This window comes from Melitaea cinxia, chromosome 29 (assembly GCF_905220565.1).
Source record: "Melitaea cinxia chromosome 29, ilMelCinx1.1, whole genome shotgun sequence".
Taxonomy (NCBI): domain Eukaryota; kingdom Metazoa; phylum Arthropoda; class Insecta; order Lepidoptera; family Nymphalidae; genus Melitaea; species Melitaea cinxia.
The window spans coordinates 2,686,200-2,709,445 of NC_059422.1; the positions used below are offsets into that span (position 1 = coordinate 2,686,200).

The 23,246-nt window shown below is 33.9% G+C and overlaps 1 protein-coding gene across 1 annotated transcript in view; it reads left to right on the plus strand.

Moving 5' to 3' along the window:
* The window catches only part of LOC123667830 (diacylglycerol kinase 1), a 202,200-nt gene that overhangs the window by 108,223 nt on the left and 70,731 nt on the right, over window positions 1-23,246 (plus strand). Inside the window, exon 3 of the mRNA XM_045601669.1 lies at window positions 378-445. Within this exon, the coding sequence (XP_045457625.1) occupies window positions 378-445 (68 nt within the window). The remainder of the gene's footprint in view (window positions 1-377; window positions 446-23,246) is intronic.

Sequence of the window (23,246 nt, forward strand, 5' to 3'; positions counted from 1 at the left end):
ATCCGCTAGCCCGCATTGGAGCAGCGTGGTGGATTAAGCTCCGATCCTTCTCCCACATGGGGAAAAGAGGCCTATACCCAGCAGTAGGATATTACAGCCTAAAGCGAATATCTTGAAGATAAAATAAATCTAACATAACGTGCTCTATCTTTTTATTTCAAATTTGTTTGTCTATGTCAAACATATAATAATAATAATAATTATAACAATAATCTTTATTGCCATGAAATACTATACAATGTACTTATTTCTAACGGCATCTGCACCAAGCACAGCTTGCATCGCAGATGTTTTTTTTTTATCTCCATTTAAATATTTTCTACATAAACAGCAACAGCACACTCAAAACTATTTTTAAACTTTCATTTTAATTACAGATTCGAGCAGAAAACTTGAAGATGTGCTCAAGGAGTTATCTGAAGTTAAGAAGCAAAATCCGGACGGAGTAAGTACATACTTTACTTGAACCTTTTCTTGAATTACGACTAAACTGAACTAAATAATTTAAACCAAAACTGTAGGTCCAAATTTAAAAAAAAAAAAAAATCTGTAGGTCCAAATTTAAATTACTGGTCCAAATTTAAGTGCTGTGGTATACAGCTAATTAGAAACCATATTTGAACTAATTAAAAAAAAAAACAGAAAATTATAGAGAGTAAAACGTATACACGTTGTTGAAAAAAATTTAAAAATATACAGAAAAATAATTATATTATTGTTAAGATATTACAATAAAAAACACCGTAGGCGTTGGTCTGTAGTCTTACCTAATCACCTGTAAGATAAGTCTACCTTTGCCGCTAACCATACAATTAATTTTCTATATATTCTTTTTTTGTTATAATAATTACAATGATGAGCGTGATAATGTTTGAAAGATGACATTGGCAATCAAGAGCTCGTCTATGTTGTTAATTGAAATAAAAAGTGCGTGTTTTCAACTTTGGTACGCAATAAGAGGTTCATCATCATCATTATCATCATTTCAGCCTATCACAGTCCACTGCTGGACATAGGCCTCCACAAGTTCACGCCAAAAACAGTGTGAACTCATGTGTGTTACCTATAGTCACCACACTGGGCAAGCGGGTTGGTGACCGCAGGGCTAGCTTTGTCGCACCGAAGACGCTGCTGCCCGTCTTCGGCCTGTGTATTTCAAAGCCAGCAGTTAGATGATTATCCCGCCATCGGTCGGCTTTTTAAGTTCCAAGGTGAGGTTAATCCTTAGGAACGTCAACTTAATCTCCTTCGTGTCTTCTCCATTCTACGTGGCATTGGCAAAATTATCTGCACTAATTTAGCACTATTGGAAGCCATTAATCTGAATGAACGAATGAATCCTTAGGAACGATCACCGCATATAGAAAAATACATACATCTCTTTCTGGCAAGAGACGTTGTCTCGTCACTGTTTCGCATGATTTTACACTCTGTTATCTATTTTTCCTACCTCGGGCTCTCATATCTGTCGCAATATTTGTACCATTACCCCACAGTAACACACCGTAAGACGTAACACCATGGAAATAGCTAAAATATGTTAAACGTGCAGTAGCAACGTCGGTTAGCTGTCGTACTTTTCTAACTGCGAATGCTGCGGAGCTGAGTCTACCATTTTTAAGGAGCAAACTTCAAAAAAGTTTTAATGAATATAGGCTATGTATGTCTGAGCGTTTGTTTTCATGGGCGTTCGCGAGATTGAAGTAGGTGCCAACTCGTATTCACTTAGTTTAAAAATTGTAAAAATTATGATTAATTAGATCAAGTCATTTAATTTACTCATGTGTGTCACCATGGGCAGCACACATGAGTTTACACCATTTTTTGCGTGAACTTGTGGAGGCCTATGTCCAGCAGTGGACTGTGATAGGCTGAAATGATGATGATGATGATTTAATTTACTTGTCTACTAAGGTAAATCTCGCGACAAGCTTTTCGGATCCCAGACATAGGATTTTGATCCTACGTCGTTGAGTAGCGTTAACATTTACGAACTATCATCATTTATACCTTACAAAATCGAACCATCTAATTCTATTTATCATTTATCTACTAAGAGAAGAAATGTCAAAGTTTACGTTTTCTATATGTGCGGGTTCCCTACAAAAGGTTCTATATAATTATCTAGATATTGTTGTGTGTAAATTTATTTATTTAAAAAAAATGACGATTCTTTTATATGTTATTTTCAAATATTTGACATTATTAGACCGAAATTTAGGCAGTCACCCTCAAGTTTGTATCTTATTATCTTATCTTATATCTTAAGATTATTTTTTTCCTAAAAGTCAAGGCAAAGGTCAGGCAATTTCCGTACTACATATTTAATTTAATACTCTGGTTACATTTATGAAAATATTTGCTTTAGTAAGAATTTAATAAAAAATTAAAATGAGACTGACTGACTTCCTAAAAAAAAACAAAAAAAAAATCTCTTAGTCTATAAATAATAATTCATAATTTTAGAATTTCTTGTAATACCTTCGATATTGCCACATTAATACACATAAAAAAAATAATAACTTTTTCAAATAAAATAAACTTTGAACACAAATTGGGTTATTTACATTAGAAACACGTTTTTTTAAGGACAGTGGTCACATCCAGAGGCTGGATTGCTAATGTTTATAAAACGATCCTTGTTCTTGACGAATATTTGTGCAAGGCAAACAGATATTGGATTTAGTCTAGATATTTGTGCTTATGTGTTGTGTATTTACGGATTCCCAAACACATTTGCATCCTAGTGGGTGCCTCTAGAGATTTTTTTAAAATTGTTTTTAGAAATTGTTTAGCTCCACATTAATAAAAATGTGTAGTTAAATTCTACTGGGCCCAATTTCCTTGAATCAGACTCGAAATTTATGAGTTTTAGATTCAATATTTAACGCGTACAATTTCGCTTAAGCTACAAAAACCGGAGATCCAAACGTTCCAGGACTTAAAACTCGTTCGATTTTACTATCTCGAGGAAAAGCTCGTTTTCGTCGAAGAACCGATTTGCGATCCAATAGGAAGTTCTTTGATTGTCACCGTGAAAGGGTTTCACGGAATCTATTGGACATCGGATAGTATTTCTCGGTATGTGTTAGTAGTCGAACCTTTTGGTTCCCAGAACAAATCTACGTATCCCTGAATCGTTAGGACATACAAATCTATATAGGCTGAATACTTTGTTTATTGACATTTGGCATATATAAGTATAGGATTTTTATTATTTTCTTGTGGATTTTACATTCGTTATTTATCTCTAGTAATCAAAAATCACTGATAGATTTATTGAGGAAATTAGCTCAATTAGTAACAGCCCAAGTGGGAAATCCCTCAATCATACAAAATATGACAGTCATATAATATTAGTCAGAGAGTGAAGTAGAGAGAGAGAGAGAGAGAGAAAACAAAAGAGAGACAGAGACACAGATATTATCCTTTAGGATTTTCGGGATAAGGAACCATGTTTGTGTAAAGTATGTATTATATGATGACACATGAGTTCACGCATTTTTGCGCGCACTTGTGGAGGCCTATGTCTAGCAGTGGACTGCAATAGGCTGGAATGATGATGATGATGATGATGATGTATTATATTGAACCTTTGTTCTATGTCTTCTACAATTCTAATTTATGATTGTATAATAGTTCGATAATTTGAACAAAAAAACATGAACTCCATTCATATTTATCATCAATAACAACAATATACAAACGAATAAATATGAAACTAATCTCAATCTAGTTTTCAAATTAAAATGAGAAAAGTTGTAGAGAGCAAATTCCAGTTCTAGATAAATATTTGTTCAGTGTAGATTTATATGAGAAACTTCTAAAATATTATACAAAATTGCTTTAGCAAAGTTTAATAGCTCAAAATAAACTAATTTCTGACGTACAAAGTTCCATTTGAAGTATAAATGAGTTTTAGAATTCGTTTGCACATTTCTTTGATAGCAATTAGACTCAAAATTCTATTACTGGAAGGTGATATGGCGTATCCAGTTTTTTGTTTTTGTTTTTTGCAGACCATGTAGAAGTTTTTTGTGGTCAAAGTCTTGAAGTATTTGTATCCTGTTTCTTTATATCCGTGACGGAATTCTCATCCAAACTTTGTTCGATGGTATGAGTTTGGCGGATATATTCCCTACTATGAGCAACGATCGCTATCAGGTGTAGGTCGCTAACCCGCATTGGAGCAGCGTGGTGGATTAAGCTCTGATCCTTGTCCTACATGAGAATGGAAAGAGGCCTTTGCCCAGTAGTGGGATATTAAGGCTGAAGCGATGAGTTTGAGGTATAAAATAATTACAATAAATAAAAAAAATCTTCTTTGACTTGTGCAACCTGTCATCCGAAAACTTATTTTTGTACATTCTAATAAATTAATTATTATTATTTTTTTGATATTAAATTTGATCATATTGCTCATAATATTTATATCGCTATAAGAATAGAAACACTTAACGAACATCAAAAAAACAATCATTTCAAAAAATAAATGAAAGAGTCTTTGCAATCAACTAACAATTTCATAATTCCTGCACTTTAAGGGAATTCCCGGAACCCTACAACCGTGACCGCTTACCACTCACAGATTTATTTATTTATATCCCTGCATTTGTTAGCACTAATTAAACACTAGACTAAACTAAATCTACAACATACATACATATAGAATATTGTTACGTTCAAACATAATAAAAAAAATCTATAAAAATTAATAGTCAACAACAAGTACACATAATAAGAAGCGATCTTAAACACAAATCGTCCATGATTCGTACAACTACCGTATGAATTTTGTAAATGAGTCAGCATATGTTATTATTGTGTTATGTTATTATATGTTAGCATTATTTATTTGTTTATGTTTTAAACGTGTATTATTTATATTAGGCTGTCACTTAAAACGCAGATTACGTTAAGCAAAATTTTTACCAGAGTTTACCAGACCACTCAAAATACTTTGGTTAGAAATACCAATCTACAAAATATTAGCAGTTAACACGACACAGTATAACATAGTTCAGCCCTTAAATATTCCGATTACGTCCCTTTTACATAGATTTAAAGGCTATACCGAAACGATTATGGTAAATATAGGGACGTGTTTTATTCATGGGATCCGGTTAAATACGTTTTCGCTACGTGAGAATTTACAGTTGCGGATTCCTTGACAAAGGTATGAAACGTTCTTTTGTGATATAAAAATGTCTAAAAATAACTCGAATGTCTCTTTTACTGACGCATTCCTTGTTGTAGTTCCTTTGAAATATAAAAATACATTTCAAAGAAATTTAACTGAGATCAGGCACATCCAAGCACAAGAAATATACAGCACAAAATCTGGAGCAGCTAGACGGGGGAAGTACTTCGACCATACAGAAGGTCACAGCTAAATAATACTGTTTTCAAGTAATGTTGTGTTTCTGTGATGAGTAAGGTGACCAGAGCGTCTGAAGGGTTAGGATTGCGTTCAGCTCTGATATATAGATATTAATAAAATCGTTACTCCCAGTAAAAGTTATAAGGTAACACACGTATAAAAGTTTACAGTCGAATTGAAAACCTCCTTTTTTAGAAAGAAACCCATTTAATCGAATTATACGGTTGACTTAGATCAGTTAAAGATAAATTAAATCAAATTGTGTTACTAAAATATTAAATTCTTGCATCATTTCAAATCTGCCTAATAAGTATTCCGTAAGAAGAAAAATTTTTTGGCACATGAAATGCAACATGTTTGAAAGTTGGCAGACCTGCCAATAAGTGCTCATACAACCTTTAACCAGGTGCTTCCTAGAATACTAAAGTACCTTTTAAAAATATACGAAGTTCATCTGGTTTCGAATGCACGGACGTGTGTCTTAAATCTGCAAATTATCTACGTCATAAAATGTCATTTTTGATTGATTAATTTATCTGACTGACTGATATGATAGGTAAGACAGATAATTAAAAAACTGACAGTCTGATATAACATACACAAAGCGCAAACTGTGCTAGATAATTATTCAAGCGCGTTTACAATATCATTACATAGTATAAAACAAAGTTGCTTCCCGCTGTCTGTATGCTTAGATCTTTAAAACTACGCAACGACTTTGACGTGATTTTCTTTAGTAGAGTGATTCCAGAGGAAGGTTTATATGTATAATACATGCATAATATAGTAGAGGTATATGTAGTCTTAGAGGTTTCTAATGTGATGTAAATAAACATATTTTTTTTTGTGCTTACATTGCAAATGTTTATTTGCAATGTAAACACAATGTTATATTTATTATCAGCATTGGACCCAAAGAGCCAAAACCGGGGCGGGTCGCTAGTATATAATAAAGAAGGATTCGTAGGAATTCTGAGAATACACTTATTCATTCATTTTGGTTGGTTGTTGTTGTACAAGTTAGTATCTATTTGTATATTTTAGTTCAAGAATACCATTTTTTACTGAGGTAGTGCATAGCAAAAAATGTCTTATTCAAATTCTGGCACAGCCTGACTGGGTAAGTACATCGACCTTACAGAGATCACGGCTAAATAATATTGCTTTCAAGCAGTGTTTTGTTCCTGTGGTGAGTAAGGTAACTAGAGCTCTTGGGGGAGGGGTATAGGCACAGGGTCGAGAAAGGTGACTAGAGCACCTGGGGGAGGGGTATGGGGATATGGTCGACAACACACTTGCGATGGTTTTGGTGTTGCAGGCATCTGTAAGCTACGGTAACCGCTTACTATCAGGTGAGCCGTACGTTTGTTTGACATTAAAATCTTAATATGTATAAACTAGTTGCCCGGACAGACTTCGTTATGTCAAAAGTTAATAGTTATCTTTTTTTATTTTTTTTTTCGAAGTATTTTCGAGTTATGCGCTTCAGCCACATTCATTTTTAAACGGTTTTATTTAGCTCACCCCGTTTGTTTTATTTTTTATTTATTATTTATTCTTGGGTCAAATTTAGTAATTCAAATTTCACCCTCTTCCTGTCAACCGATTAATCTGAAATTTTGTATACACTTTGGATTTTGGTGACAATACAATTATGTTTATTCATTATCATTATAAATTCAAGATGGCCGCCGCTACAAAATGGCGGATAATTTATGTTTTATTAATCCCATCAATATGGGTATCAAATGAAAGGGCTCAACAAGCAGAATACAATATACTATAAAAAATTGAAATCCAAGATGGCGGCCGCTACAAAATGGCGGATAACGTAGGTTTTATCAATCCCATCAATATGGGTATCAAATGAAAGGGCTCAACAAGCAGAATACAATATTCTATAAAAAATTGAAATACAAGATGGCGGCCGCTACAAAATGGCGGATAACGTAGGTTTTATCGATCCCATCAATATGGGTATCAAATGAAAGTGCTCAACCAGTATAATCAATGTACTATATAAAATTAAAATCCAAGATGGCGGCCTCTACAAAATGGCGGATAACTTAGGTTTTATCAATCCCATCAACATGGGTATCAAACGAAAGGTCTCAACAAGTAGAATACAATTTACTATGCAAAATTGAAATCTAAGCTGGCCGCCGCTACCAAATGCCTGATAACAATTTTTTATCAATCCCACCAATATGGGTATCAAATAAAAGGGCTTGACAAGAAGAATACAGTGCACTATACAACCTCAATATTTAAGATGGGCCTTGCAATAATGAAGCACTAAATGAATTAAACAGAATGCGAAATAAAAACTAAAAACTAGAAAATAAAAATAGGTAAAAAAACTTTTTAAGTTAAACGGTTTTATGTTAAACATACATTGCAATGTTTAAGATAAATGTACTAAAAACCAAAAAATAATAAAATAGATACAGTCGTGGAAATTATAAACATATGCATAGACTAGACTAAAATAAAACCGTGGGGCACGTCAATTGTCTACAAATTATCGACTTAATGTGCGATAGAAGAATCGTTTAATTCGTCGTTAAAATAGGCAGTTGGCCCGCAGACGGTGAGGAAATTACTTACTATTTTCTTGCTCATGGAAATTCCAATAGTTATACACTCCATGTAAATAAAAGAGATGTTTCAACTAGTTTATCGTTGGACATTCACACTGCTGGCTGGCGAGGAATCGTTTCACTGCTCGTAGTTTGTCTTTAATCGACAAAACATATGATAAAAGTACTACTCGCTCACCACTATGAAACCCTAAAACTCGCTTATAATCGAGCTTGCTAGCTTGTTTCCACATTCTAGCCCTACTTATCACACGTCCATCGTTGTCGGTTGAACAACTGCCTAATTATAGTGTAACATTACAAAACAAACATTTTAATCAACGATTGTAGACAATTGACGTGCCCCACGGTTTTATTTTAGTCTAGTCTATGCATATGTTTATAATTTCCACGACTGTATCTATTTTATTATTTTTTGGTTTTTAGTACATTTATCTTAAACATTGCAATGTATGTTTAACATAAAACCGTTTAACTTAAAAAGTTTTTTTACCTATTTTTATTTACATAGATTACGTGTCAAGTTGTTTGTCCGCGGTGGACTCCTAAACTACTTAACCGATTTTAATCAAATTTGCACACCGTATGCACATCCAACTTAAAAGATAAGCTTTATTTTATTTTCATATAATTATTATATTTAAGAAAAAAATAGGCGCTATGAACTTCGTCAGGTCGGCTAGTTATATACAAAAAAAATTTTTAACAAAAAAAAACCGACTACAAAAAGGAAACTAAAAAGTGAAAAATAAATTTACTTAGTACAAAGTAATTCGTATTTTGATTTAGTTAATCAGAAATGATTAAATAAATATTTTATAATTTTGAAGTCGGTGCCAAGTAAAACAATAACTACTCTAGTATCTACTCGTAAGTTGTATTCAGTTTTCTTTCATAATTTGTTTCATTGACTATTAGTTTGAATACTGTTATTGTTTTGACATATCTAATAATATTTTTTGTACTTGTTTGTTGTGTGTGTGTGTGTGTGTGTGTGTGTGTGTTGTTTGTATTTGTTATTGTAGCCAGGTTGTTGTAGTATTTACTTGGCACCAACTTCAAAATTATAAAATATTTATTTAATCATTTCTGATTAACTAAATCAAAATACGAATTAGTTTGTACTAAGTAAATTTATTTTTCACTTTTTAGTTTCCTTTTTGAAGTCGGTTTTTTTTTGTTAAAAATTATTTTATTTTACAATTTTTTAGTGATGGGTAGACCTAACAAGGATGCTTTTTGTCTTATTTCGGGGGTTCGGAAACATACACAATACACAAGCACAAACACCCAGATCATGACAAACATCTATATGGCCAATACAAATGTCTGTCGTGCGCGGGGATTGAACCCACTAACGCCAGCCCAACAGTCGGTGCTGTGACCGCTGCGCTAACGCGTCGACATACTATGAGTAAAGTTCGCTATCAGGTGTACGTAATAACAACCGGGACTGACAACCTAGCGTGTTCTCCGAGGCTAGGTTGGGAGAACTACAAGGATTAACAACTAGACCGAAAATAAATATTTGTATAAACATAAATATCCACTCCGAGCGGGAATAGAACCCGCGACCGTCGGTGTTTAGGCGCCGCCGACACGGCACATGCACTATTATATCAAAGCGGTCGTCAAACAGCAAAAGGTAACTGCTGTAAATTGTTGAGAAATTCCATCGAGTGTTTATTGGCTCCATCATCAAACCTGGTCCTGCGACACAGATCACACAGAAGGTAATTGCTATAAATCGTTGAAAAGTTCCCTCGACTATCTTTCGTCTCCATCATCAGACTTTAATGGCACTTGTAACTCATATAGGTGCAAAGTTCTCATCAATAGAAACGAATTAAGTTCAAACAGCAGGTAATTGCTATAAGTCGTTGAAGAGTACCCTCGACTATCTTTCGTCTCCATCATCAGACTGAAATGGCACTTATAACTCATATATATGCAAAGTTCTCATCAATAGAAACGAATTAAGTTCAAACAGCAGGTAATTGCTATAAATCGTTAAAGAGTTCCCTCGACTAACTTTTGTCTCCATCATCAGACTGTAATGGCACTTATAACTCATACAGGTGCAAAGTTCTCATCAATAGAAACGAATTAAGTTCAAAAAGCAGGTAATTGCTATAAATTGTTGAAGAGTTCCCTCGACTATCTTTCTTCTCCATCATCAGATCGACTCCAGACCTTTATTAAATAGTAGTGCTTTATAGTACTTAATGAAAACATAATTAAATTTACTAGTCACCCTTACGATTTTTGAAAGTTTCCCTCGATTTCTCTGGGATCCCATCATCAGATCCTGGTTTCCTTATCATGGTACCAAACTATGAATATCTCCTTTCCAACAAAAAAAGAATTATCAAAATCGGTTCATAAACGAAGAAGTTATCTCCGAACATACATAAATATATATATATATATATATATATATATATATATATATATATATATATATATATATACGGTCGAATTGAGTAACCTCCTCCTTTTTTTGAAGTCGGTTAAAAAAAGAAAGAAATCCAATATAATTTGGGTAGGAGTTCTATCATTTTCGGAATTGAATCCAGTTAGGAATTTTAATCGCGAGGAACGAAGTAGGAAATTTCTTCTATAATTGAGGGTCACGATTCAACCTGTAACATCCAACTGCTGGGCATAAGTCTATTTCTTCCGTAGAAGAAGGATTGCAATGTAATCCACCGAACTGCTTCACAGCGGTGTGACAGATCTATTCCCTACTTTGAGTAACGGTCGCTATCGGGCATTTATGACAACTACCAGACCGACAGCTTAACGTACTCTCAGACGCACGGTAGGATGACCAACAAAGACAGACAACCAGTCCGAAAGATAATTGAGGTTATTTCAAAATGGTACTTATGCGTTGTACACTAAAATATAAATTCGTGTGTTGTACCTAATATATATACGAGTATATTGCATTACTGTTTCCTGTAGTTCTAAAAGTGTTTGTAAAGAACCTACACCTTGCCTTTCTTTTCCCAAAACAGATACAAAACACTTATAAAATCAAACATACAAGCCAATGCAACATAAGGTCCAGTCATTTGATGATTCAATTTTCGGTCAAGTGGCAGTTTTAGTAGATTTGCCTTGGCAAAGTAATTTGCCTAAATCGACAGTCCTTCAATAAAGGTACACGGGGTAAGGTGTGTGCCGGCGTATATTCAATATTGATACAATTTAGGTCTTGATAAATATGATAAAAAAGTACTGCGTCCCTTATTGGCTACTTTTAGTGTGCCCTTTTTCAGGATCATTGTTAAGCTTATTAGTAATTCGAATAATCCTTGTTTTGAATATACGGGTGTCTTTTGAATATATTTAAATAATCTCTATCCTACTTCCACCAATCGCTCTAGTATTGTGGTGCCTGTAGTCGCCTAAAACACCGACGGTTTTCGGGTTCGATTCCCGCTCGGGATGGATATTTGTATCTGTAGAAATATTTCTTTCCGGTTCAGATGGACGTCCTTGCAGATCTCCCAAACGTGCCTCGGAGAATACGCTAAGCTGTGTCGGTTGATATCATATATCCCTGATAGCGATCGATACTCATAGTAGGGAATTTATCCGCCATTCCGCAGAGGAGCAGTGGAGGATTAAGCTCCAATCCTTCTCCTATATGAAAAAAGAGGCCCATGCCCAGCAGTGGGATGTTACAGGCTTAATCGTATATTGTTTTGAATATACTGGTGTCTTTGAAGCTGCTTAAAGAAGTGTTGTTCTGGATAAAGTTATGGCTGGATGATTTTATTTACGCTGTTTTGTAGTAAAATACTGAAGTCATTACGATAATGCGTATAGTCCATCTATAGAGGAACTAAATTCAAGAAAAAATATTATATTCTTAAAGTTACAGGAAGTAATTAAATGAGGCGTTATAGTTTGTGTGTTCGTTTAAACGTGGTTTAGAAACATTCCTATAATATTGATCTGAATTTTTTTTAGACTAAATGTATGATATTGGGTACATAGATATCATCTCGATCAAGGTGCTCATAATAATTCGATCAAGGTGCTCATAATAATAATAATCATCATCATCATTATTTCAGCCTATTGCAGTCCACTACTGGACGCCTCCACAAGTTCGCGCCAAAAATGGCGTGAACTCATGTGTTTTGCCCATAGTCACCACGCTGGGCAGGCGGTTTGGTGACCGCAGAGATGGCTTTGTCGCGCCAAAGACGCTGCTGCCCGTCTTCGGCCTGTGTATTTCAAAGCCAGCATAATAATAATAATATAAGCTAATTAATTAAATACGAATTATTAGCGCTAACTCGAAAACTTCTCGTTAGATCTCGTTCATACTTCAATAAATCTGACAAGCATTGACAATCAATTAAAAAAAAAGGTAAAAATCGGTATACCTAGTAAAAACACTAATAACAATTATTACAGTTCCATTAAGAAAGTCTTTTCTTTTGAAGTCACTTAAACCGATAAGTCACAAAAAAAAAATCCAAAGAAAACAACATTAGAAATGTCTTTACGATTCCGAGTATCGTTAATGTTGACGGCGATATCGGATTACGGAGTAAACAAGTTTCGACTTTCATTTGTTTTAGAGTCCGGAATTATATACCCCCCTCCCCCCAGATATTTATACACGAGATCTTCGGTTTGAGAATGGATTTTATTTTTTTTACTGCTTTATTGCATTAGTATTACGTTAAATGAAATTTATTTTTTATTTATATATTGTTATACAACTAGGTAGGCAAACAAGCGTACAGCTCACCTAATGGTAAGCGATTACCGTAGCTTATGTATGCAAAACCAGAAGCATCGCAAGCGCGTTGCTGAACCTATCCCCAATCCTCCCCAGGAAGATGAAAAAAAAAATTATAATAATAAATATATAAGTAATTTTAGTTAGCGTAACTTAAAATTTTTGGTCGGTGGACTCACGTATGATTTAGAGATACTAAGCTTAGTTAGCTAGTTTAGTAAGTTTAAATCTAGTCCTCTAAATGTAAAGTTGCATGTGTAAGTACCAAGTTATCGATATTAACAAACAAATAATTGAAATAACAAAAGCACGGGCATTATAAGCCTGTGGATATATATTTTTATATATATAAAAAAAATCCTCCCCAGGAGCTCAACGATACTTAACTATAAAAGTGAAAATACGGTCATATTACTAATACTCTACATACATTCTCTTACATACAACCTCTGTCAATAGAGACAATATTAAAAACATGACAGAACTAGTGGTAAACGGAACAGATAGCTTAGGATATTTGATCGAAGACAAATATGAATATTACTTTTAGTTTCACGTGCGTAGTACCTACTTGTTATGAGCAAAAAGTAGTACCTACTTGTTATGAAAAAAGTAGAAAATTATCTAGATACCGATGTTTACTTTATTAATTTTGTATTCGTTGTTGTACTACTTGTTGGTGTTGACTTATGAATAAAAAATGAAATAAAATATGAGCCAGAAGAGAGTATTAGTAATAAACCATGAAAACTGCCTTCATTGCAATTTTCATAATGCATTTTGTTTCATAATGCATAATAATAAAAAAGTATTAGAGCCTTGATCTGTTACATTATATTATAGTCGAATCCCGATTTTTTATGATCATTCTTGTATAATGGTGCATGTACCGTGTCTACGACGCATAAATACATGTGGATATTTGCGTTTATACAAATTGTCTGTCTGGAGCAGCGTGGTGGATTAAGCAATCCTTTTCCTCCACGCAGAAGAGGCTTTTTCCCAATAACGACATGTTACAGGCTGAATCGTGTATCGTGTAACCCAATCAAGGTTATAGGCCATAAAATGACATGGTATGTTCTATAAAATGGAAACACAAAGCAAAAACATCAACCAACCTTAAAAGCATCACGCCCTTGATGAAACCAATTGATATTGCTGGATTAATAATTCAAACACGACGAAAGGATTACGAAGGTATTACCGTTCATTGGGAATTCAATTTAATATTTGATGAGATAGATCTAACAAAGTCATCTAATTTCAACTACTGCGAAAAAGGGATTATGGGATTAGCGAAACTTTCTTTTAATTTTATTAAGGGTTTATCTTTTTGATGAATTTAAATATATTTATTTATTTATTTATTTATTTACACTTTCGCACACTAATACAAGGTTTTAAGGCAAAGTTTTAGGCATAACAAATGAAATATAAAAATAAAATTTCCATCAGCTGCAACAGGCGGCCTTATCGCTAATACAGCGATCTCTTCCAGGCAACCTTTGGGCAAAGGACTAAATAAGAAGTGTGGGATGAGGCGCAAAAATGTTATGTAACATACATATGAACATAGTCACAAACGTACATGTACACCAAATACATTTACTTACATATACATACTACTTACTTACATATACATACATTCAGATATATACATATACAATATATTAAAGGCTTAATATTGGTAAGCCAAGCAGAAGTTCGTAAAAACTGTCTAACTCTATCAACTTAATTTAAAGCCTATAATTTAAGTATTCAAATGAAGTATTTAAAAAATATATGATCTATAATGGCTCTTTATATAGCTGGAGTTTTGCTTCTTAATCTGCAATGACACTTCACTGCTTGTTGGCGGATAATTTCTTAACTTTCTTCTCCTACATGGAGGCCCTGAGACCATTTACAGGCTGATTCGGTTTGGCAATTCGGTTGTTTACTGGGAACTGCTGAGCTAAAAGTCTACTAATTTAACTTTTCTATTCAAATTTATTTTTAAGATTGTAGTGTAAATTGAAAGCATACATCTTGTTTTACGATAAACACACGTAAAACAGAGCGTTAATACGTTATTTTTAAACTAACCTACGTCATCGACGCACACAAAAGATTCCTCGTTGTATAATGGTCTTATAAATAGCACCCCATCCTTCCAGCTCCACCTATTACGTCACGGTTACCCATTACATGGCCTCGGTGACGTCACTGTCGATTATAATGTCAGTTGTAGGAAATCAAATCATATTACTAGATGTCAAGACTCAATTTGCGATTCAGACGTGTGGCACAGAATTGTGTGTATCGAAAAATGGCATGTGGATTTAATATATCTGGATTGATACGTAATATAAATATACACATAATTGAAAAAAAGTTTACAGGAACAATCCTGCAAACTTTTTAACATGCTTATCATATTGTCTTAGTTACAAAACTGGGACGATATCATAAGCATGTTTAAATTGATAAATACTTTTTAATACTTATAAATAAATAAATAATAAATACATAAACACTTCACACTCGACGGCCCCCAGTAGGATTTTCTCCTGTGTTAAGGGCCCAAACGCCCAAACCACGACAAACATCTATATTGCCAATACAAATATCTGTTGTGAGCGGAGATCGAACCCGCGACTGCCAGCGCAACAGTCAGTACTGTGATCGCTGCACTAACGCGTCGTCAATACTTATTATAGATATATATTTATAATAACCAAAATGCATTCTATACAGCAAGAAACTTTCAGATTATATTACAATATACCCTAGTGTTTATTTACTTGATACATTTGGTTCAATAGTAGAAATAACCGCGTCACACTTAAGAGCAGAAAAAAAAATTATAGTGTGAATCCTGGGTCTTATGCCCAGAAACAAAAACAATCGCCTTGACCACGTCAAAAATCTGTATAGCTTTTACGATAATTTGTTATGTACAGCTATCAAACCTACAACCGCTGCCGCATCGGTCAATTGCCGTGAACACTGTATAGGTATCGGCATATATATTGAGCGCTCGGCGACAGAGTGGCACTCGCTTTGAGCAGCGGTTAGGGGTAGCAAACAGAAAATGGTTTTGTTCAGTACTAAAATAAATTATGTGTAAAAGTATTTAGTACTCGCTAAATATCTATTACCTATCTATAATCATAAGACATTACCTATATTTAAGTAAAGTTGAAGATCAGCGCTCAACATCCATGCTAATAATTATATCAACGTGTCTTTGAGACACGTACTTTCACGGTAGGAATACTCTTTATTTATCTGGTATTAAAGACTTTCAAAGGAAAAAAGGACCTTTCCCAGTAATAAGACAAGCGTCTATACCGGTTTACATAATATATGACATTACCATGGGACTTGCTCTTCTGTGCTCATATTTCGAATCAATTATTGTAAACATTTATTACTCAATTTTGACCCTTCCTACTATATTATAAGATTAAAAGTCCTATACACTATATTCTTAAATTATATAGGAGTAAGTGGATTTTGATCTTAAGGACAATGGGATACGATTGATTTTCATTTAATGTTTTTAATTGTCATAATAATGTACAGTGACGTCATCGTTTTATGCTTGTTGACGGATTGACGCAGTAGTCACAGTATCTGGCTGTTCCATACGCAGTCGTGAACTCAATTCCAATTTATGACAACTAGTGGTCGACGAGTGGTCAAAATTCGACCACAATTAATTTAGGTTATAAGTTTGAAATTAAGGTTCTGTTGTCAAAGACTATACTTCTATAATAATAAAAAAAGAGTATATATGCGTGTGTGTGTCAATCAGGGTAGTGTGTGTAATGTTTGTTTTAAAAGCTCCACTCCTTCTCTATATAAACTATAAGTGTGTTAAATTTCATACTGCTCCGTCAGCGCAATTTTCGTAAAAAAGGGATACAAAGTTTTTGCTTCACGTAATAATAATATATAGATTTATTCTACAGTCCATATCGGTACGCCCAGTAATATTTCGGTTACACATAATAAAAATAACAGCGTCTTCGGTGCGACAAAGCCAGCCCTGCGGTCACCAACCAGCCTGCCCATCGTGGTGACTATGGGCAACACACATGAGTTCACGCCATTTTTGGCGCGAACTTGTGGAGGCCTATGTCCAGCAGTGGAGTGCGATAGGCTGAAGTAATAATAAAAATAAGTAAACGAATATTGTTTATGACTTATCTGACATCCATAAAATGCCGTCGTTTCTTAAGACTGATGTTAAATAGTTTTTCGCAAAAGAAATCACAAGAATTTCACTGACCTTGCGGAGGACACCCTTCGCTCGCTCTAATTACTGAGTTTAATGAACCATTAGGATGGACCGAAATTTTGTCAAACCACTTAATTTAAAGTAACTCTTAGGTCGGAATGTCAATGAATTGAATGAGTTGAAATTTCAGTGAAAGGGTCAACATGATATTGAAGATTGCACGCCCTTTTAAGATAACCCCTATACGAATAATACTGTTTTCAAGCAGTATTGTGTTCCTGTTGGTGATTAAGGTGACCAGAGATTGGGTCGGCAACGCGCTTGCGATGCTTCTGGTGTTGCAGGCGTCTATAAGCTACGGTAATCTCTTACCATCAGGTGAGCTCGTACGCTCGTTTGTCGACCTAGTGGTATAAAAAAAAAAAAAAAAAAACTAATTCTCATAGATCTCATAGCCTCTCATAACGCTTCAGCCTGTAATATCCAACTAATGGGAATAGGCCTCTTTCCCCGTGTAGGAGAAGGAAGCCTCTCATAAATCGTGATGAAAATTTAGTCTGCATTTATCCATGTTTTATGAGGTTTATGAGATTTTCTTCCATAGTTAAAATAGTTTATGAATCAGTCATCGTACAAATTAAACTTCTTGAGTTTCTTACTTGTTTTGTTTAATTTGACGTTTTAATGTTTTTAATTCTCACTACTGGACTCGTCTCTTATCTCTCTCTCTCTCTCTAACTTCTCCAAGTAGGAGAAGGATTGGAGCCAATATTGAAAGTGTGTTTTAAAGGTCAACTTTTTGGTTCAAAACTACTTGACTTTTGATTAGCTCTTTGGCGCAGTTTGTAGTGGCCCAAACTTCTACGGCCCTACTTTCTACTCCGCGGGTTGCGGGTTCGATTCCCGCCTGAGTCTGGGTGTAATATTTGTATTTATATATTTATATATGTATGTAATATTTTTATGTATATTTATTTAAAAAAAAGTATTTACCTATTTCAGCCGGCTGTTACCTATAACACAAGCATTATGTTGCTTACCATAAGAACAAACGTGTGAAAGCTGTGGGTATTTAAAAAAAAAAATCGCGTGTGTATGTTATAAGATGTTTATTTGTTTATTTTTTTATTCGCAAACCAACAGTAAATGCAATTTTTCTTAAAGTTAACAAATTGGCATTATGGATATATATTTGACGAAAAAGAAAACAACACTCACAATCAGTACATTCCGATACACAAAAAATGCTTATAAGAGAATTTTGATGTCGAGACACAGTTAACAAGCGCTTAGCAATACACATACATAAACAACATATGTAAAAGAGGCATATATAACTACGCATCATACATATACATACACTAGCGGCCCGCTCCAGCTTCGCATGGGTAATATAATTATAGCCTTTATCATTCACTGAAAAAAATGATTAAAATCGATCCAGTAGTTTTGATTTATTCATTACTGCCCGAGGCCCGCACGCGTTAACTGTAAAGTAAAACAATTCTTCTTTCCTAAACCATGAAAATTTCTTGTTATCTTTGGAATATCTAAATTCATACACTACATTTTTACTTATTTACTTTTTATACTATACTTATAGGCACGCTCCCGCCGCCCCGGCCGGCCGGAACCGCCGCAAACGCTACGTCCCGCAATTTTTAAATCTGTAATATCTTCGAAAATATTCATTTAAATTTTATGTTGTAAAAGGGCTTATAGATCTATATTAAATCAACAATGTATTAAGGGTATTTAATTAGATAAGGATTAATGCTGTATTGGTTAAAATCGCTTCGAAAATTAGCCATTATTTGTCGTAAAAAGTAAATGACAAAAAATGTTATTGTGGGATATCCATAAGAGATAGACATATACCATAGCGGAGTTTTCTGCAGACCTTTTCAATGTGTACAATACTTAGTACATTATTTTGATAAATCTCGTAGGGTTCAGCCTGTGTTTTCAATGTAAGCGGAAAAAATGTAATATTTATGACATCACATTGGAAACCTCAAAAATAACAGTATTTCTCCACAATTTAATGGATGTTATTATACATATAAACCTTTCTCTTTGATCACTCTATCTATTAAAAAAAACCGCATCAAAATCCGTTGCGTAGTTTTAAAGATTTAAGTATACATAGGGACATAGGGATATAGGGACAGAGAAAGCGACTTTATTTTATACTATGTAGTGATATATACTATTTAAAAAAAAACACACATATATATAAAGTTGACTATTGTATTGAGTAATACTGTACTCGTAATATGTGTCAAGTGCTTGAAGGTTTTCGCTCCGCTGTCTATACATTGTACATCAAAGGGGAATTTCGTGCAGTTGACTACATTTTGCACGCTTTTTGTTTGAAGGGTAACCGTAAATGTTCACGCGTATTTAGATATATGGAATGTTCTAGTTTTGTTCAGTATACGAACTCTTTGTTTATTAATATTTGGATATTTTAGTTGTATGAATAAAAATGATTCGTCAAATGTTATGATGGGCGCAAATTTGGACCGTTTCGGCTATTTTTTTATTTCATTTAATAGTTTATACAGGACTAACTGTGCCGCTCGGTTTCACCCAATTAATTTCCAATTCCGTGTGAATATCGGGATAAAAAGTAGCCTATGTGCTATTTTAAATCTCCAGCTACCTACGTACCAAGTTTCATTAAAATCGGTACAGTAGTTTTTTGTGTGCAAAAGTATGAAACATACACCCATCCTCACAAACATTGGCATTTATAATATTAGTAGCATTTTTATGAAATAAACATGCTTAGATCGTTACGTTGGCGCAGTTTGCACTGACCCTGCGTTCTGCTCCGGGTATTTCGGGTTTGATTCCCGCCTTAAGTCTAGGTATAATTTATGTATTTATTATACTTATATAAGTATTATTTATATTTATTTTATCGAAAAAAAAGTAGTAAATATGCATCAGCTGGCTGTTACTTATAACACAAACATTAAGTTGCTTACCTTAAGAACAAGCGATGTGAAAGCTGTGGGCTACAAGCTTTTACGGAGCGGAAAATGAAGAAAACTCAGAAGACACAACGATTATTCAAACACAACTTGACAGTTGAAATTATGATAAATTAAACATCAAAAGAATGCGGCTTCACGCAGTTTTATCAGATTACATGGCTTGAAAAGTTAAAACATTCTATTGTGTGATGATTTAAAAAAATTACGATATATATTCTTTATTGCACTAAGTAATTTTACAATGATACTTATAATATAGGAAATTGACAAGGGCGAACTTATCTCTAATAGAGATCTCTTCCAGTCAACCCATAATGTCACAAATAAATTTGTTACGCAATGACGCTAAATCTTTAAAGCCTTTGTAATCAAAATATATAAAGGCACAAAAGTTGATCCGTGGAAGAAAAGGGGAAGTAATTTCTAAGCCGTAAAAATTTATAAGCAATAAATTCGAGAAGGAAAGGAAATAATACGTAAACTTGTACAAAACATACATTTATGTACTGCAAAATACTTCTAATTTTTAAGATTATTCTGTATCAAAATAAACAGTTTAGCTTTAACTATCAATTATCTGGATGACCGAGCTTAACTCAGTTTTTTTTTGGTATTCGTCATTTTTGAAAATTTCATTTAAATACGAATTATATACCGATAATAATATGAATAATATTTTTCGATCCTACCAACATAATAATAAAATATATATATTGGTTATTTCAAAAAAAAATCACGAGTGCAATTAGGAAAAAAAAAATGTGAATTTCAACCGGGGTCTTTTCGTTTCGGGGCCGCCCAATTTCCCACCTGAGCTATTATAACCTTATAGATGGGGCGAAATTTACCATCGTATTCTAATGATATTGCAGCTAAAAATAAATCCTATCTAGATTGATATATCGCCCCCAAACCTCCTGCATACTAAATATCATGAAAATCGTTGTAGACGTTTCCGAGATTCAGATTATACATATAAATTTATACAAAAATTGCTCATTTAAAAGTATCCGATTTAATAAAAAGGTCCTAACAATTGTTCTTGGAATAATAGTAAAAGGTAAATATCCCATTGTAGCATGTATCTACCTGTTTGCTGAATGTATACTACCCAAATGATTTCCTTTGAGATGAATAAACGACAACGAACAATAGACATGACGTAATGAAGAATGGGGCTTCGTTGATGTATCACCTGTATTTAGTCTATTTATTTGTAGTGAGAATAGAATGATAAAAGGAGTATACAATTTTTTTTTATAAAATATTTTTTTACAATAATTCAAAACAGGAGGCTCTCAATTCGTTGGTATTTTTATGTGTGTTACATGTTTAGTGGGTGTATCGATTTTTACCACGCTTTTATTAGCTTGGGTTGTATGTATGTATGTACGTATGTATGTAATGGAATCTTTGAGCATAATTTTCATCAATTTCCAGAAGTTTGATTAATTTGAAACTTTGCACACGTATCAAGGACCGATGACAATGCAATAATTCAATGACAGTTTCCCAATATCCTTATTAGTACCGCCAGGATTAATAAATTCTTTCGTGGATCCTCTGTCAGGAAGTAAGAGAGATAAAGCTAGCGCGCGATCTGCGCATGCCATGTCCGCAAATAATTAATTGGAAAATCAAACTGCTTGACATATTAAATGTAACAATTATTCTACTTGCAAGTATCTATGTGCGGAGAGTTATAAAAACATGAAAAATTTGTTTTTTCATTATAATGATAGAAATTGGCGTAAACATTAGAAAACGATATAAAAAAATAAATGAAAGACAAATTGATCTCTTGTACCATTGTATCATTTCAAATTACCTATAATATTAAAGTTTAAGTTAAATTTTCTAATCAGATTTTAATCCAAATGCACTTTACTTTACATAATCAAATCGATCAATTACTAATACAAACTTGAATCGATTTATCGTGGGTATCGAATACGAAGTCGTACGGTTACTTCACTATTTACATCCCGATGACAAATGTCAAAACGGGTCTGTTGTTTTGTGATGATTACAGTTGAACGGCAATTTCAGCGGTCGTGGTCGATACGTTGCGGGCCTTTAGTTGAACGCACCCTTCATAAAAAGTTGTGAAAATATAGTAAAATACACCCCACGTTTTTACTCTGGATTGAATGATTCTCTTAATAACTTAAATTTTATTATAATTTTATTTTGAAGTACATAATTAATTATGATTGATAGTTCGATCTTCTACTACTGTAATATAAACTCTTTGTAATTAAAAATTATTTTCTACTTTCTAGTTCGATTAGCTATCAAAGCGTGACTTTTTAGTTTTTTTAAACGATATTTTATTGTTCTTGACGTGACAACGTCTAATAAATCGATGAACGCTGGTTGCATGCACGAGAAAGGATAACTCATTGTCCCGTTATGCTTATTGTACGCTTGCGCCGCATCTATCTCTCTTCCACTCGATTGGCCTATGCGTCTGAGATGTTTAGTTATGACGTTGTCACGTTAAACTATCGTCCGTAAATTAACTTTACAGACCACCAATTTTTTTATTTGTAAAATTGCTAAGAAAAGGCAGTTAGTTACTTTTGTACAGTTCTGTAAAATTGTTACACATGCAGAACCAAGGTGATATGTATAGTGTGATTTATCAAAGTCAACTAATATGTAAGTAATAGGAGCATATATTATGGTGGGTATATACTTACCCCTATAACATAGTCAAACTTTTTACTCATTAACCTTTTAATAGGAGAGAATGCCTCTACCTATGAGACTCCGTAATTTTAGTTCAGTTCATACATGTAATAATATATCTTTAAAACTAAAACTTATTTACGCACGTTTGACTTGGGGAGTAAGATGGTGAATGCGTGACGAGAGCGTTTCGAAAAGTGTGATCAGGCGAGTCGAACGGAAGTTGAGAGGGAGATATAAGTTAGTGAAGATAAATAGAGAGAGTAATGTTTCGTATATTACTGTAGGAGCTAAAGAACTTTTACTTCAGTCGTGTGGTCTAAACAAAGAGTAACACGGAGGGGAGTAGCCATATACAGGCGTTCCCCTCTGTCAAGGTATAAGGCCAAATGGCCATATGCATACAATAAAACTAGTTGCAGCCGCACTGATCACTAGACTAAATCTAGTTGCGCGATTGAATCAACGTCCTTCGAAAAATGCCAAATTGTTCTGTTTTTTGCTGCAAAAAAAGATCTGCCACGTCATATTTACTAAAACATGGCGTTACCTTTCATACGTAAGTATTTTTTAACCACAT